Below are 18,097 nucleotides of genomic sequence, written 5' to 3' on the forward strand. Positions count from 1 at the left end.
TGATCATTTTTGTAGAATTGCTCATTTTACTCTAAAATGTAAAGTGAATAATTCTCCAAACATAATAACAATCATGTTTCAAACGGTCATCAGCTGTGACGTATACTTTGAAGTGTGTTTTTTAGACCGGAAGGGGGCGGTAGTACTCTACTTTAATTCCTATTCGTCCACAGCCGTAAAAGAAGAAGAAGAAGAAGGGCGCAGCGGAGTGAACTGCTGTCTCTTCCAGCATCATCAGTCTTCTTCTTCACCACCATCACTTCTCTGTGGATTTACTTAACCCTCACGAAACTGCATTGTGTTGTTGGTTGCCGACTCACATCGAACATCTGATATCAGGTATAGACTTCGCCTGTGTTATTGTGTCTCTTTTGAACACCTTAGTAAACGGGACAGTACAGCAGCTCGGGCGTTGGTTTGCGATGCTCCCGTTATAACAGCAGGCCGGCCGGCTGCCATGGAGATTAGCATGCTAACACGGATGAGCTAGCTGTCTCTGCGGACATTCAGTTACCGTTAGTTTAGATTATAAAACACATTGCTTGACATTTGAAGATGTTTAAACCAGGATAAATAATGTATATAAAATAAACGTCATTATATTAGCAGAAACACAATGAGGAAAAACAAGATAAAATGTAAACATGATGTTTGTGGTTTTTTTCCCCCAGCAGTGATTCTGACTGTGGGTGGAGTGAGACAGGAGCATTTCTGTTGTTGTTATTGACTAACAAATATAAATATATAACTGGGAAATGATCAACTTATAACTGGTGTGTCTATAAAGTTATGTTTTTAAAAAAAAACAGAATTTATACTAAAAGTTGCTCGTTTCGACTCTTTGTATGCTTGACAAAAAAAACAACGAGAAATTATTTTTGAAAATAGTTTAAGGATCAAATTAATAAAGTGGCTTGTCATCTCCTAGGTTGATTTCTTATATTTGTATATTTTTGGAATAAAAAGCCATTCATGGTTAGCCGTGACATAATAAAAAGGATAGAGAGGACATTGTTATCAACAGCTGGCCTGGGTTCACATGTTAGCAGGATGACAGGCCCTGGGCTACAGGCTCACAGATTACACTCAGGATGTTGGTATCATTTGTACACTGACTATGTTCAGCTCTCAAGTCTATGTACAACTTTCTTGACAAAAAAAACAACAACATTTGGTGAAGCTAAGTAGACTATCTAATGTGTAATGAAGGACTCATAGCTGAATATGTGTTTATATCTCATATATAAACACTTGAGATATCAAGTAATACCTGTTTAATCAGCTGTTGTTTTTAACAGTGAATTCATGTACTTTGTTTTGAATTGTTTTAATGTAAGTTGTGTTACTGATTTGAGCCTGTCTATGTAAACACTGTATTAAGTGATCTTTAACAGCTTGGCTTCAGTGTCAACAGAGTTAGTCAATTACTAACATGATTAAAATGACAAACCAAAGTATTAAAATAAAAAATGGTATGTTTGTTTGTAACTGAACTACCAAACCCAGTGCAAAGAAAGCAATACACTTAAATATTTTAAAACATGTCATAATATACAATAAATAATGAATGATGATTATGTATTTATGGAAACTTGTGTTGCAACCCTTTTAAACATACTGAGGTTGTAGTTGAGGATTCTGGTCAGGGCATCTTACTATGTGTGAGACCAATAAATCAGCTGAAATAAAACGGCTCATTGAAATAAAAAACAAGCAGTGAGGATTTGCTGAAGAGTCTCTTCATTGCCATTTTATATGTTCTCTTCCTATAACAGGATGTCTGACAAGAGTGAGCTGAAGGCTGAACTGGAGAGGAAGAAACAACGGATCGCCCAGATTCGAGAGGAGAAGAAGCGAAAAGAAGAAGAGAAGAAAAAGAAGGATGTGAGTGTTGGACTTCTTTAACTACCACCCCTTGCAGAACTTGCCAGTCTGCTGCTCTTACTCATCAGCCTGTTCTGTGTTCTGCAGGGAGACTCAAAGCGAGCCGCCGAGGGTGGGTCTTCTGCTGGCCATGAAGACTCTGACCTGGAGAGGAAGAGGAGGGAGACGGAGGCTCTGCTGCAGAGTGTCGGCATCAATCCTGACATGCCTCACGGTAAACTCCAAATACCAGCATGCCTCTGTATTTCATCCTTCACACTGTCTTATCTGCCACTGTTTTCTGGTTGTTTGCTTGACTGATTCACTGTTTATTAAAGTCTAAAGCTCTAACTTTGTGGTCTGGCCCGATTTCCGTCACTTCCCCAACCCCACCTCATCCAATATCTAAACATTTGACATTGTTCTGTGCATGACACCTAAACCTGCCTGCCATTTATTTTCATTTTCTCTTCTCTCCCTTTTGTGTCTTTTTTTTTTTTTTTTACCGCATGCAAACTCATTCCTACACTCACTCAATCATTGAAACTTCTCCCATTCCTTTCCCCTTTCTTGCTCACTCTCTCTCCCACTCACTCACTCACTCACTCACTCACCCACTTACTAACACACACACACATGCACTCACAGCTCAGCCCCTGAGGGTAGTAACAGAAGATACGTGTCTGTTTCACTACCTAGTCCCTGCCCCCATGTCTCCCTCCAACAAATCAGTGGGCAGCGATGCAGGAAGCCAAGATTCTGGGGACGGAAACGCTGGACCAAGGTCTGTGTGAGTGTGTGTGAGATGGAGAGAGAGATGGGGGGGATTGGTTGCTTTTAGTCTTTTTTTTGTTGTTGTGCCAAGTCGATTGTACCTGCATGCCAAATGTGTGTGTTAACACGGTGAATTTAACTTTGACAAACTCTGACTTGTCTCCTCTTTGCCTTTTTCACCGGCATGCTGATGTTTCTCAATTAACACGTACTCCGTTCTTTTTTTTTTTTTTCCTCTCTCTCTCTGTCTTTCTCTCTGTTTCCTGTCCTCCCCTTCTTTAATTTCTATTAAACTGCTCATCATCTGTGTTTGCTTTCACCTCCATTGTCTTCCTCTTTTCATTTTGTCCGTCCCGTCTCTCTCTTTACTAACACCGTCTGGTGGTTTGGCTGTATAAGGACATTGCATTGGGATCCTGACCCCTCTACTCTGCAACTCCACTCCGACTCTGAGCTCATAGGGTACTGCTCCTCTCTCCTTTAGCTTGTCTTCCAGCTTATTCAGTTTTGTGGTTTCATCTTAGATTTGTCCAAATGTGTTATTATTATCTCTGTATACCATTATTTATGTTGCTACAAATATCAGCATTTAGTCATTCACTTTAACTTTTATTGCAAATGTGTGTGTGCTTATTTTTTTTTTACGATGGTATGTTTGTGTAGACGTGGAGCAGTGAGGCTGGGCATGTCCAAAATGACCCAGGTGGACTTTGTTCCGAAGGAAATGGTGTCTTACTGTAAAGAAACACAGACACCCACTGAGGCGTTGACACGAACCGATCAAAAAGCAGGTAAACCAACATATGAAACCGATAAAAAGTCACGTTTTCTTAACCTTTTAGCTTGACTTGTAGCTTGAAATGAATAACTGCCTACTCAAATACGCGTGTGTTTCAGATGAGGAAGAGGACGAGGAGGTAACTGCTCCCCCACCAGTAGAGGACAACCAGGAGGAGAAAGATGATCAGGGTGAACAGCAAGAAGATGGTGAGAACAGGCAGACTTTTTTTTTTCTTAAAGTAACGATTTTGACCAAATGTCTGTCGTTACCAATATTTGTAACTTCCTTATCTGGGTATTCTTTCTGTTTATTTTTGTATTTTCTATGTACAGATACCCCTAAAGAGCTGACTGAGGAGGAGAAGCTGCAGGTACTGCACTCTGAAGACTTCCTGTCGTTTTTCGAGCGAGGCAGCAGAATTGTAGAGAGAGCTCTGGCTGAGCATGTGGATGTTTGTTTTGACTACAGCGGCAGAGATCTCGAGGATAAAGAGGGGTGAGGCACATTTAAAAAAATACTGCAGATTGAAGTCAAATTTAAAAAAAAAAAGAGAACAGGACAGGCGGAGTTGATACACATTTCTTTTTCTGTCCGTCCTAGTGACTTGCAGGCCGGTGCAAAGTTAGTGCTGAACAGACAGTTTGCAGACGAGCGCTGGACCAAAAACAGAGTGGTCACCTGTCTGGACTGGTCTCTTCAGGTGGGTCACTCAGAACACAGACACGGAGAGTAAAGACCTTCATGTCGACTAAAAACGAACTCTCAATACATTTCAAATAGTTTTTTTACTCTTAGATAATTCTTGTCTCTCTGCTCTCTTCTTTATTTCTGCTGCGTTCCCCTCAGTACCCTGAGCTACTGGTGGCCTCGTACAACAACAACGAGGATGCTCCCCATGAGCCAGACGGAGTGGCTCTGGTCTGGAACATGAAGTACAAGAAGGGCACGCCTGAGTACATCTTCCACTGCCAGGTAGGAAAGAAATTCCCATCCACGTTGCTAAAATGGCTTTTAGTTCTTTTTAGTGTCTACTACTACTAAAGTTTGGGCAGAAGCAGATACTGTACGTATCAGTCTTTTTCTTTCTCTTCCTCTAGTCGGAGGTGATGTCGGCCGGATTTGCCAAGTTTCACCCGAACCTAGTGGTGGGTGGGACTTACTCAGGACAGATTGTCTTATGGGACAACAGGAGCAACAAGCGCACACCTGTTCAGAGAACTCCACTGTCTGCAGCTGCACACACAGTAATGCACTTTACGTTTTGTCAACTGTGTCATTTCTTTAGCGTCCTGTCTGCTTTTACTCCGCATGCTGATACCTGGCTCACTTTCCCTGCTAAGTGTATATTGTATAATGTAACTCCTGTGACTGTGTTCTCTTCTGTGTTCAGCATCCAGTTTATTGTGTGAACGTGGTGGGAACCCAGAATGCTAACAACCTGATTAGCATTTCTACTGACGGTAAAATGTGCTCCTGGAGTCTCGACATGCTCTCCCAGCCACAGGTACGTTCAGCCTGTATGGATGATGTAATGACTTATCAGCTGGTCTGTCCATGAGTCTGAGTCTGTGTGTGTGTGCGCTTCGTCCCTGCAGGACAGCCTGGAGCTGGTTTTCAAACAGAGCAAAGCTGTGGCCGTGACCTCCATGGCCTTCCCTCTGGGGGATGTGAACAACTTTGTGGTGGGGAGCGAGGACGGTTCAGTTTACACTGCCTGTCGCCACGGGAGGTAGCTGCTTTTTGAAATTTGTCATCATCAGTGACAAATGTCTTCCTGTATCAAGATTTATAATTGGTTTCAGAAAGTTAGAACAACAGTGTGATTTATTTTTTTGGAAAAGGATAATAAGTAGAAGTCCTCACTGTTGCTTTGGGGTGTAAACTCTGTGTGTGTATGTGTGTTACAGTAAGGCGGGTATCACAGAGGTGTTTGAGGGCCATCATGGTCCGGTGACCGGGCTGAGCTGCCACAGTGCTGGAGGACCTGTGGACTTCTCTCACCTCTTCATCTCCTCCTCTTTTGACTGGACCGTCAAACTCTGGAGCACTAAGGTGAAACATGTGAAGTATTACACAACTTATGACACGACATGATCAATGATTACTCATTTTCTTTAATTATATATATATTTTTTGACTTTAAACCATTTTTTCTCCTGTTCTTCTGTTCAGAGCACCCGTCCGTTGTACTCATTTGAGGACAGTTGTGACTATGTCTATGATGCCATGTGGTCTCCAACACACCCTGCTCTGTTTGCTTGTGTGGACCTTGCTGGACGCCTTGACCTGTGGAACCTCAACAATGATACTGAAGTACGAACATAAAGCCCTTCATCTTTCATTTCAGGAGTATAATGAAAGAGTTAATTCTCTCTTTGTTTATATTTGAAATATGCTGCACGAGTCAGTACTAACTTATTTTAACAGAAAGACTGTAAAACCAGATAACCAGTCTGATTCTTTCAAAAGGTAAAAAAGTATTTTATCACAACAACAAAAAACCTACTGGATCCAAGAGTGTGGTGGTACATTTTGTCATCTAACTCTTGACAAGAAAGAGTTATTTATTTGTTAATTAACCCTATAAGCCAAAATCCCAGATATTTTTCCACAACAAACATAACTCTGTTGTGGTCTGAGCATGGCTCTGCTTCTATATGAGCTGGTTGTTTTTTCTCCCTAGGTTCCCACAGCCAGTGTAAGTGTAGAGGGAGCTCCAGCACTGAACCGTGTAAGATGGGCTCACTCAGGCAAAGAGATCGCCACTGGGGACTCTGATGGACAGGTGCAGGTCTACGACGTAGGAGAGGTGAGATGTCATCCCATCAATTACTCAATTAAAGCTACTGGAAACAAAATATATAAACCTGTATCAGATTCATGAGATGATGCTGGTGTTTTTTTTTTTTTTGCAGCAAATCTGCGTACCCAAGGCTGATGAATGGACGCGCTTTGTCAGGACCCTGGCTGAGATCAATGAGAACCGAGATGAAGCTGAGGAACTTGCTAATGTCTGATTGTTACAATCCTCCTCACACTGACAACCGCCCATCATTTCCTCTCCAGTACACAAAACACCTGAAGCACACGACACCACATTGGCTTCCAGCTTTGTCACCCACTACATGATTCGGCCTGAGGAGATGTGCAGAGCTAGAAGGGATTGAAAAGACAGTTTTAGAAAAGTTCAGGAAGTGTTTTTTTTTTCTTCTTAAAGTGTCATTAGGAGTTTCGAGTATGTGTTGGAATAATTAATGTCATGTGTAGCAGTAGTGTTACAGAACTACGGTTAAGTGGTTAAAGTGGAATTCAAGGGAAGTGGTGTGTAGCCCAGATGTGGCTGTCCACTCGAAACTTCTAGCTTTGATATCCTCCTCAGGGCTCCAGAAACTGCTCTTCTCCTGAGGCCTCAACCAACTCAGCCCTTTTTTAAATATGCAAACCTTTGTACCTGCACCTTTTTATTACTATTTGAGTGTTTTTACATGTGTTAATTTTTTTCCAGACATGCTTTTGCACCTGGACGGATAAGTGTTTCAACCAAGTGACAAAAGAAAATGCTGACATATCACAATCCACAGCAGCACTTAATGACTAAACGACAGGTGTGCTTGTACTGTACATGCACTCTGACCTGAGCAGGAGTGTGTTACTTATATTTGAACCACTACAATATTTAATATTTATGCTGGTGGTTATGCTTATTTAAATATTTTGTGTATTGTTTAAAAATTGCTTCTTTGTACTAAAGCTTTAGTACATTCCTAAAATAAGCACTACAAGTGTTTTTACCAGGCAAACCGTTACTGTACTTGCCTCGACTTTATCAACAGAACATTTTAAGTGTTGTTTTTTTCTGTACCAAAGGAATATTGTTTTATACTCTGTAACTGAATAACTAGTAGAGAACAGATTCCTGACATCTCATCTTTAAGAGCATATAAATAAACCACATGAAGTTTTCAGAGGGGATGTAAAGCGGGTGTTCAAAACACTTTTATCATTGCAAATGAATGGATTTTTATTTTTCTTCCGTCCTGTTTTATCTTTCCTCAGACGCAGCAGTCTAATCTCACCAGCCTGGTTTAACAGTTCAGCTTCAAAAATGCTTTCTTGTTCACATGTAGAATGAGCTTAAAACATGTACCTGTAGCAACCATGTCGGATAGAACATGAAGATCCGTTTCTGCTTTGACTCAATGTAATGTTCTCTTTCCTGTTGCTGTTCCTCATGTAGTCTGAGGTTGCTCTTTTCCATTTGGAATAAAACTCTAGACAGTCTGTTAAAATTAAAACCATATGGATGATTTATTTCAATAAAATACAATGACTAAATTCAGATACATTTAATTTATTAACCTAATTCTTTGCTCATGAATCTTGTTTCAAAAGAAAACACTGGATTGAAAAGTTCTGTACATCAGTAAGTGATTCTCAAACACCAGGACCAAAGGCCCCATGTAGCCATAACATTGGAGCGAGTCAACATTACGACACTTTGTGTGGTAACATTTGGTTCACTGCTTCCTGTTAAAGTACTCTCAGTACAGTTATACAATATGTACAGTATACAGCCTCCTGTCTCAGCACCAAGCAGTAGTGTACCACCCCCCCCCCCCCCCCCACACACACACACACCATGCTGACCAATCTAATATTTTCTATGCCCTTCATCCAATAAGAGAAGTCCTACTCACTGAGTGTCAGACAGAAAAGAAATTCAAATCATACGTGCTACTCATGAAATAGAGAGGAGTGCTGAGGCCCCACCTTGAACAAATGCTGGAGAAAAAAAATAAAATAAAAATGGAGTTGCCAGGAGCGTACAGCCACAGAAGATACAACAGTCTGGTCCCGTCGCCGTCTGCTCGCTCACATCCGCAGCTGGTTTGAGACCAGTGCATCACACCTTCATCTTGTCGAGTAACGAGCTGCTGTTATTTGTTCCTAACTTAATGGCCCTCTTTTTTTGGAGTGTATTTTACTTTGTGCGTGTTTTGCTTTGTGTGTGTATCTATCTAAGTGTCTGGCTCCTGGTAAGAGAAGAGTAGGGATGGCGTGGCGATACAGAGATTTCCGATCTCTAAGGGGCCTCAGCTGGCGTAGCAGTGACTGGCTCTGGGTGATGAATGGAAACCACACCAGAGGACTTGAATTTGGGAAGATGAAGGCCAAATTTGTTCTCAACACCGGCAAAGGTAGCTGCGGCCAGACGGTAGCCTCCGACGTGGTCAGCGTTTATTGGAGGAAGCTCTGAGATGCGAGACTTGGGTGTAGGTTCAGATCCAGATGGACGGCTGGAGAGATGAGAAGAAGATGGATGCAATTAAAAACAAATATTTGCATTTGCATTGAGTTATGTTTCCAAGAATTATAAGAAACATTTATGTACATGTATATGATAAACATTTATGTTAGATTTGTATTTGTCATATATGACTAACGTGAGATGTTCTATACTTTAACATTGACCAACAAGTGCATCCTGACCCAACCTTAACAAGACTTCGTTGGCTGTGTAATTAGGTCATTTAGTGCTACAAAAGTGAATCGCTGTTCTTGTTGTTCTGTTCGAAAAAAAAAGAAAAAGAAGATGAAGAAGAAGAAGATGAACTTACTGTCCTCCAAAGTCAACATAGAACCACCGCTGTAAGAGCTCATAAGTCACCAGAGTCACACCAAACTGAGGAGAAGACCGACACATACGAGCTGGGGGGAAAAGAAAGAACTGTTACAGAAGTTTGATTTAAAAAAAAAAACAACAGTCTGTGTGCAGCAATATTCAGAAAACGCACCTCCAGCTCCCTTCCACAAAGCCCTGAAGCCTTCCTCTCTCATAATCTTCCTGAAGCAATCGATCACTCCATTATAAGTGGTCTGCCCGGCCCTCGCTGCAACCTGCAGACGTGTCTTAATGACATCAGCAGGTGTCACAAGGGAGGCTGCTGGGATACCTGGGAAGCAGAGTTACAAAGATGACAGATGGTTACTTGGACCTAATGTGCTTTTAATGCATCATTATGCTGACATCACCGGTGCTAGCAAAATGGATCAAGTATGCACATAATTGAATGGTATACAATCATCAGTTCAGGTTAATCGTTGAGTTTTGATCTGAATAATTAGTGGTTGCCTGCTTCCGATATTCTAAGTCACAATCTGACGTTACCTGCAATCGCTCCAGCAGTGAGCAGCTGCAGAGGTCCCAGCCTGCCTTGCTCATCAGCAAACTGGGTCTTGAGATGGGCGTATGCGGGGAAATAGATGGCTGAGAAGGGGATGTCTCTCAGGAAACAAGCTTTAGCACCCTATTGAGACACACAAAGAACAGATATGAGACAGTGCTTGGAAACAGCTGATGAAGGAGAAAGAGTGCATTAAGGTGAGTGCCAGTACATCTTAACAGAGGCCTCACACAGACACACACAAGCTTAATGACACATTACCTTGTAGAGGCCAAAGAAGCCCAGGTCACGGACCACACTGACTGCACTAACTCGAGGTCCAGTGGTGATCTCACCTGCCACCTGCAGGCGAATCTTCACAATCTCCAGAGGGTTGGTAAAGATCACCTGAGAGCCTCCAGCCTGGATACACAGGGAGAAAAGTTTGTTTTAACAGCTAAATAGAAAAAAAAAGAAAAAAGAAATCACTGCTCCTGCATTGTACATGTTCATAGCTGAAGGACTGGAGCTGAGTCCCACTTATAAAAACTTTCAAAAGTAAGAAAAGAAAAAGGGATCCTGTTCAATGTTACTTTGCCTTTTTCTCGGAGGATAAGGTGTGCTCGGCCAAAGTTTGTGTAAGGATGAACAACGCTACTAAAAACAAAAAGAAAAAAAAACATGTTGTATGGATAATGGCATTTTAACCCTGGGTGCCCTTTTGCAGCCCAGTGTTAGTAATGTCATTTACTCTGCAGACACGATGAATCAAGACCACATGCAGAGATTCTCTGTTATGGCTTTTACAACCAAGGAGACGCCAACCTTTGGTAATGAACAACATCCTTACTAATCTATTCTACTTTTCATGATGCATTCACAGCGTTTGAAACTTACACAGCCACCAGCCATAACCTCAGCAAAGAAAGGAATTGTGTTGTCTTTCCCTGTGAACTTGTCTCTGACAAAGTCGTTCACCTGTTGAACACAAACAATGCAGGGGTGAGATTAAAGACAGTTTACATCAAATAATGAAATCAGTCAAATAATCTCATTTTAGCCTCGCATTTAACACAGATTTTAAGCCATTTCTTATCTTCTTTTTAGGTCTATGACTTCATTTCACTTTGATGTACTCACGGTCAGTTTGATGGCTTTCTCAGGGGCCACACCTATAAGCTGAGGGACCAGACCTATGGGAAGAATGATTGACATGAAGATATTTTAATAGTAATACCGGAACAGCAGAATCAAGGGAGGAGTGAAAAACAGGGATTGACAGTTGGACAGAGGATAGGAAAGGCTAAGGGGTCTTAACAGGACATTCAGAAATAAGAAACAGAAATAGAAAATGTTCTTTTGTTAGACAAAGAAGAATGCTCATTGCTTTGACTCAATATGGATTATCTACTCTTCCTGGCTTCTGGTACTGTTCTTAGGCTGCAACTAATAACTGGTATATGACTAATATATTGGCAGGATAATCATCCTGACAGAATCAACCCTACCACACCCTTATGGTCTGTGAATAGCACCTTTCTGAAACGCCCTACCAATCATGTGTTTCTGTACAAACCAAATCCTGCAGCATCTATTACAGGGAATAACTCCATGGTCACAAAGAATTTGGTTTCAATAAGGAAATCATTTGCCACAACCAAGCCTTCCCTCAAGCCATTCTTGTTTTATTTTATAATAATGTTAATAATAATACATTTAATGTATGGGCGCCTTTAAAAAAAAACGAAGGACACCTTACAAACACAGTTAATTTCGCTTCATTGATCTAAAGCAGGGTTGCCTAATACGTCGATTGTGATCTACCAGTCCATCACAAAGGTAGTGTGGGTAGGTCGCACAGCATTTTAAAAACTAAACGTCAGCCTATCGTCCGTACTCACTGTGAATAACAAACAAACAAAAAAAGGCTTGGCGCTCCACTAACTGTTCAACATAATATTGGGTCTCAGTGAATAATATAATGAATATGATTAGAAGTCTATTCACTGTTTGTGTAGTGTCTTGACATAACATTTTTCAAATTGGCCGAATAAAAATAAAGATTGTGTGATTGGTGATTCATCACTGGTGTATTGGCTGCAGAAAGGGAATCCTTCTTAATGAGAGCTCCTCCTGCCTACCTCTGTAGAAGCCGAAGGCGCCCTCGTAACGGAGGACCTTCTTAGCACAGTCGAAGCTGTTCTTGTACATCAGCTCGCCTACGAAGGATCCAGTGGACCTCTGGTTCTGCATGCGAGTCTTCACCAAGTCGATGGGGTACACTGCAGTGGCTCCCGTAGCTAGGTTAAAACACACAGTCTCAGACCAAATCCTTAAAAACAACAACATGGATTCCAAATAATGCTGGAGGTGTGCGTTCACCCGTCTCTGGTCTCAAGATAACTCACCTCCAGCAATGGAGCCCAGGGTGAACCTGTAGGCTGACTCTGCCACCTGTAGCCACACAGGCCTGTGACCGTCTCCATGGGCCTGAAGGTATAAAAAACAAAACGGGACACCATTGTGAAGATCTATCATGAAAACTGTCAATGATGCATTCACTTTACATTTACCTTGTTTTTCATGCAAGGAAATCTGTCTATCATAGTTTGGATGTACATTATTTGTCCTATATTAAGAGAAGAACAGAATCATCCTACCTGTTTTTGACTTTCAACCAGGTGGTGTGGCAGACATCCTTCCTCCAAAGGAGCTATCCTCTCAATATCAACAAGATTCAGGCGCCTGATGCACAGATGGACTTCTGTTACTAACATCAAGGACTCAAAGATAACGTCTACTAGTTGTAATGAAAGTGTTTGGGTCTAAAAAGACTTAACCAAAGAAGAGCAAAGTGAGGCTTACCCAGAGGGGGAGTGCAGGCCTGATAGCTGGTACAGGATGTCAATTTCCATGGGAGTGATCTGACCAAACTTGTTGGCAGCATGAACAAACTCCTCTGCGGAAAAGACAGAGAAAAAAAGAGTTACCTTTTAAAGTAACTTGGCCATTCCTGGAACACTTTTTTTTTCCAGCTGGAAAAACAAAGATACAACATCACAGTATTGTAGCCATCAGTCTATACCTTTGGTCACGAGTGTGTCGTTCCGTGTGCCAGCCAGCGTGCTGTAGATCTTGCGTATCAGCTCCATGTTGTTCAGGAGGGAGTTGAAGGCATTGAAGTACGAGAAGCTGACCATGTGGGAGGTACTGCCACCTGCAGCCTGATGGAAGAAAGGTAGGGTATGTCAGGTGCTGATTTGACTTTGAAAAAGCCTCTTTTTCCTCCATGGATCAAACTCTCCATGAGAAAGCCTTGCTATACTGTTGTAAATATCCATGTATATTGTCTGATATACCGTACATTTAAACTGGAGCTTTTATATAAGTCTTTGTTGTAACTATTTTAAGGCATCGTCAAAATACTCTTTTGTGCAACAAATTACCTTTTGAAAGAACTGTGTTGCCGCTTGCAAGTGATAGGCCTAAACATCCTTTCGCTTGAATTTTTGCTGCTCTATAAAAATTGCCCGTTTTGAGTTTTAATGGTTGAGCTGCGAGCTATGAAGAAGAATCTAGAACACTGACAGACATGATTATCTGAAAATAACTCTTCTCCTTTAGTCAATTTGAACTCAATCTTGCTGTGGCCAGAGTGAATAATTAAATCTCACAAAACTCTTCTGATGTGCGCACACACACAAACACTCACAGACACAAGGTTCTCCTCAACAAAGGGTGTGAGCATGTGGTGCCTGATGGTGGCCATAATGTCACTGAAGTCCATTGCTGAGATGACACCGTTCTTCCCTTTGTCCTTCTGGGCAAATGCTTGGCGTGCATGCTCCAACTGCAGTTCCTACAAACAAAAAAACACAACAAAAAAACAAGCATGACTTTCAATAGATTCAAGAAAGAGGAGAAAGTGACAATCAGTGTGTGTGGTGTGTAATCAGCTGACCTGCAGGAACTGAGTAAACTCGAGGTAACTGAGGCATTTCTTGTTGTCGTGCCCAAAGTGCAGACGGATGAACTCACAATCCCAGTTGAAGGGGATGTGGTGGTGCACTGTGGTCTGGCTGAAGATGTCCCGCACATTATCTGCAGCACAAATGAATGTCAACATACATCCAAAAGAGGAATAAAACCTATTTAGGGCTAGTTTCAGAAACAATAGTTAAAATTATTCCCTTAAATGAAAAGCTTGGAAAAGCGTGTGTGACATAAGATAGAAAGCCAAGGTAGAAGAAATAGTGCACGTGAGACATTATGTAAGTCTGTGTTAATGACTTAAACCGAGAATAATCTGGTTAACAACGTTGGGAAATGCTCTCTCCACGTGAACCAAACTGAAGTGTGTAACTTGATCTGACGACGCAGTGCGCCCATGGATTGTTTCTGTGCAACGTAAAGAATCTACAGTGTTACATAATAAGCTGTTTGTTGTGAAGTGTTATCATTTTTTGTTTATGTAAAGGTCAACTCAAAGCAAAAGCACACTTGTCCGTACCGAAGGAAATAGTTCCAGTTCCAGTCTTGTCAAACAGCTGGAAGGCGACGATGAAGAGTGCATCGGGGGCACACAACACCGATTCAAAAGCAAGAAACTCCGGGAATGAGATCAGCCTGCCGTTGTAGCATAAGAGGCGAGAGAGAGCAAAATATATACGTGGTTAAACACAACATTTTCCATAAAAAGAGGCCAATGCTAGATCACATAGTACTGCTTCAATACAAGGACCAGATCACCAACATCACACTTGTTTTCTGTTCTTCATAACCAGCATTTTTAACTTTTAATGACAATATTATTAGATAAATAATTGACTTAAAGTTGCACACAGGTGTTATACAACTGACAAAATAAAAGCCTTGTGTGTGAACAATATATATATATATATATATATATATATATATATATATACACATGCATACATACACACACACATATTATTATTTATTTATTTTTAAATCACTGTATACACAACAGTCTGATGAATGAGAGCCATTGAGACTTTTATCTTGTCTCTATGTTGCTATAAAATAAAGTGCTGATCTGATACACCTTAATAAACTGTCGATTAGTGACGATAAGCTGGGTTCAACTGTGTCAGTACGTACCCATCCTTTGTGGTGTCAGCCACAGCAGCAATGAGCTGGACAGTTTTGGGGTTGTGGTGGATCTGTGTGTTTAGTCCAAGATACCTCTGGACAAAGTCTCCAGGGGTCATGAACTTTTCTCCATCCTTGTCCACAACACTGGCATACTAAGGAGAGAAAGAAATACACTGCATCAACCTTGATACTTACTCTTCAGCACCATTTTATTTTGTCCTAAATGTGCTATCCTACAATGTCAAACAACTTAAAATAAACTGCAACTCCTATTGCTCACTAGTATCTGTTTCCTTCTGCAAGTTGTAACGAGTTATTTGCATAACTAAGACTTAATCCTTCTCAGGAGCATGGCTTACAATCAGCTTTTTTAACCCTCACTGTGTCCTTGCTTAAGGCCAGTTTAGTGTGCAGTGAGGCATTGAGACACAGTGCAGCAGTATTACTGTTGCTGGCTTAAGGGCAGAAAAAAATGTATTTACAGGTCATTCTGGACAGAGTCTCAAAAAGCACAGAAACACAGGTTTGTTATGAAACTTTAGCTTAATCTAAATGTCAGTCAAGCCTGTAACTGCATTTAAAATAAATCATTAATGTAACCTACTTGTTATTTAGGCTCTAAACGGCCTTTATCTTTATCTTATAAGGTCTGGCATCATAGTAGATGTGCAATGTCCCTTGTTTCTCATTTTGCCTTTTTGGATACTGACTGTAACAGTGCTAGAAGCTCAGGACACACTCTTAAACCACTTCATGGAAGAGGACATGTTGCTCCTTACTGCATGCCACTAACTTCCTATTTCATTGTAAAAAAAAATAAAAAAAAATAGGTCAAAGGTGCAAGTCTAAAATGAAGGTGTTCAAATTACATGTCTTCAAGTTTGTGGCTTACAAAAAACATCAGTTCTGTTTTATTTTTCTACAAATCTGATTCATGCCGTACCTCAGAAAACAAGATCACTGATCTTGCAGTTGCAGCACGACATGTAAGAAATCTACTAGCCCACACTTAAACACGCACGACCGTGCACATGTTCACTGATGTCTCTGGGCTAAGCTTGTTAGACATCTGATTATTGAATGTTACGGTCCCGGCCAACATGACAATCACACTGTGGATGACACGCTGAGCACGCAGCAGCCAGAGGAGAAAGGTGAAGGTTAACCAAAACCGACTTGACAAGAAAAACGTTTCTTCTTATGAAGCAAACATGGACAATAAAATTAAAATATTTGTGCTCTCTTGTCTTTCAAGTCAATAACATCTCTACTGCTCCCACAATAAGTGTAAAACAGAACTATGTTAAACTTAAACTCTTGACAAAAAAAGCAATGCTTGGCAGTATAATAAATATGACCACCCACAATATTCAGTTAAAGTTGTTTGTTCTTACATAAAGGCAGCAGTCTGTATGGGACCTTTAACTGTGTCTGATACTGTAATTTAAACCCCATGACAACGTTTGTAAGCTCACTCAGCGAGGGAGAACAGTCCTGGTTGAGCTTGTTTTTTCACCCAGAGCTTTCTCACAGACACATCTGTTGTGTTTGTACAACAGGAGCTCACACGCTAGTCAAACATTTTAACATTGCTTTGTCTGGATGTAATCTGTGTAAACCTTACCTTCTGGAAGATTGATTTCAGCTCACTGGGGTCCCCACGTTTAGTAGATTGCACCTAAAACAGCACACAATAGATTAAGTTGTTTGACGATACTAATGTGGCTTTCACATTTCTAAATGCTGCCCAGTAACGTGAAGTGGGTTTGGGAGGTGGTGGTTAGCAGAACATAGAGAAAACAAGCCAGGTGTTGTGGCATTGTGTCTCCTTGAAACGTCCACTGCTGTGAAGGAGATAAAAAAAGAAACACTCTCTGTAACCAACACGACTCACAATGTTCACTAAACAACTAAACTCCCACACATTCAAAATGAGCAGGTAAGGCAGCTAACTAAACTATCAATTGACCACAAGCCAGAGGTCGACGTAGGCTCCGAGTAGCCGGCTAGCAAGCACAAAAGACTCACAGGAAGAGGACACAACCCGCTGCAATGACATGCATCTATTTAAAGCTGCAAACAAGAGGACGAGCACGATCTAAAAACACACGACTGTGTGGAAAAAACAGTGTATCGCAGCAGTCTGATAGCTGTTCTAGCATTATGTGGTTATCTTCTAGGTTGTGGATATCTTATCAAGGCCAGCCACAGCCGGGCGGAGGCTAGCACCAGGGATGCTACAGCCTCAGAGTACGCCGCATCCGAGCCACCGTACCGGCCAGCGAGACATAGCCTAGCTTCAGTACTTCCTTATCACGAAGACGAACAGACAACATCAAGAAATATGAAAGCAGAGGTATGGAAATCGTTAAGAGAGCGATGCCGAAGTCACCTTGACCGCCATGCTGGTTTGACGTCACGTAGCGTACAGCGAGCGAGCGCACGCCCTCGGACGAAAACGAAAGAGCGCAGCAGCGTCTCATGAATACTACAGGGCAGAAAGGGAGAGCTCCGGGGTTCACAAGCGTTTACTAAATATATTTACATCAAAAGTAATGACTATGGAGGTCATGCTCGGGGTTTTATTGTGTTTAGCGATAATATAAGTATCCTGCACGCACAACATATTAACTCTCTCTCTCTCTCTCTCTCTCTCTCTCTCTCTCTCTCTCTCTCTCTCCCTCTCTCTCTCTCTCTCTCGTTGCCACGGCTACCATCGCTACCATTACCCCTGCTGGACCTGCAACCACTACAGCTAAAGCTATTAGCCTTTTCTTAGTCTTCTGCCACTATTGCTTCCTCATTTACATCGAAAGAGACAGCTTCGGGTGTGTTTACTTTGACAAGCCACCTAAATCAGGTCTGACAGGGGCGTGCAGACATTCCTGTGCTCAGAAGCTTTAGCAAATAAAAACCAAACACACAACATCTAGCATTTCCCACCCATTAGTAATATTAGACTGCTAGTTCATGTTACCTGATGGTGTTGAAAGACAGGACGAGGAAGGTTTTCTCAGCTTACGATGAAAAGAAACTACTTGTCTATCATTGATGCAAATGAGCTAACATAACAATGAGGCAAAAAACTGGTGGACCTCTCTTATCCTAAACAAATGTTAATGTCAATGTTTCAATCCAATGCATTTTAAGTTCAGTGTCCTTTTCAATTCAGACTGGATATTGATGTGTTAATGTCATCTATTTGTTAAGGGGACTTTTGAAGTTCCACATCCTTTTGACAGTGCAAGTGTTTACTTTTCCACTGGGAAATGTTGTCCCTTCTTCTGTGATTCAGGTGAGTGTATCTCAATGACCCTGCTGAGGTGTCAACATGTGATATCTACTGTTTGTTGTCACTGATAAGGTTCTGACCATTTTCTAACTTTGTAAAAACTTTATT

The 18,097-nt window shown here is 41.4% G+C and overlaps 2 protein-coding genes across 9 annotated transcripts; one reads left to right on the forward strand and one right to left on the reverse strand.

Annotated features, from left to right (window-relative positions):
* The first annotated feature begins 168 nt into the window (after positions 1-168).
* Positions 169-7,383, forward strand: LOC306826725 (dynein, cytoplasmic 1, intermediate chain 2a-like). Of its 6 annotated transcripts, none has more exons than XM_079348210.1 (17): positions 169-339; positions 1,776-1,884; positions 1,972-2,098; positions 2,512-2,653; positions 3,037-3,099; positions 3,301-3,428; positions 3,535-3,624; positions 3,751-3,913; positions 4,019-4,118; positions 4,265-4,390; positions 4,516-4,662; positions 4,809-4,922; positions 5,014-5,147; positions 5,326-5,470; positions 5,591-5,731; positions 6,102-6,227; positions 6,334-7,383. In XM_079348210.1, exons 2-17 carry the CDS (start codon positions 1,777-1,779, stop codon positions 6,433-6,435), a joined length of 1,956 nt encoding a protein of 651 aa, XP_079204336.1. In that variant the 5' UTR covers positions 169-339; position 1,776; the 3' UTR covers positions 6,436-7,383. The 6 variants fall into 6 exon arrangements, with proteins under 6 accessions (XP_079204336.1, XP_079204337.1, XP_079204338.1 ...); XM_079348211.1 differs by having other exon boundaries at positions 2,512-2,647; XM_079348212.1 differs by having other exon boundaries at positions 2,563-2,653.
* A 318-nt stretch (positions 7,384-7,701) lies between these two features.
* LOC306826724 (electrogenic aspartate/glutamate antiporter SLC25A12, mitochondrial-like) lies at positions 7,702-17,336 on the reverse strand. 3 transcript variants are annotated; one of them, XM_079348208.1, is made up of 18 exons: positions 17,090-17,336; positions 16,322-16,375; positions 14,704-14,849; positions 14,093-14,208; positions 13,544-13,683; positions 13,295-13,441; positions 12,668-12,806; positions 12,448-12,541; positions 12,243-12,327; positions 11,991-12,072; positions 11,724-11,882; positions 10,723-10,775; positions 10,480-10,560; positions 9,865-10,005; positions 9,588-9,726; positions 9,214-9,372; positions 9,037-9,127; positions 7,702-8,715 (listed from the first exon to the last, which is right to left on the reverse strand). In XM_079348208.1, the coding sequence occupies exons 1-18, from the start codon at positions 17,099-17,101 to the stop codon at positions 8,502-8,504; spliced, it is 2,052 nt and encodes a 683-aa protein (XP_079204334.1). In that variant the 5' UTR covers positions 17,102-17,336; the 3' UTR covers positions 7,702-8,501. The 3 variants fall into 3 exon arrangements, with proteins under 3 accessions (XP_079204334.1, XP_079204333.1, XP_079204335.1); XM_079348207.1 differs by lacking the exon at positions 17,090-17,336 and adding an exon at positions 16,973-17,002; XM_079348209.1 differs by lacking the exon at positions 17,090-17,336 and adding an exon at positions 16,726-16,951.
* Between the last annotated feature and the right edge of the window lie 761 nt (positions 17,337-18,097).

The sequence above is a fragment of the Symphodus melops genome, assembly GCF_947650265.1.
Source record: "Symphodus melops genome assembly, chromosome: 7".
Classification (NCBI taxonomy): domain Eukaryota; kingdom Metazoa; phylum Chordata; class Actinopteri; order Labriformes; family Labridae; genus Symphodus; species Symphodus melops.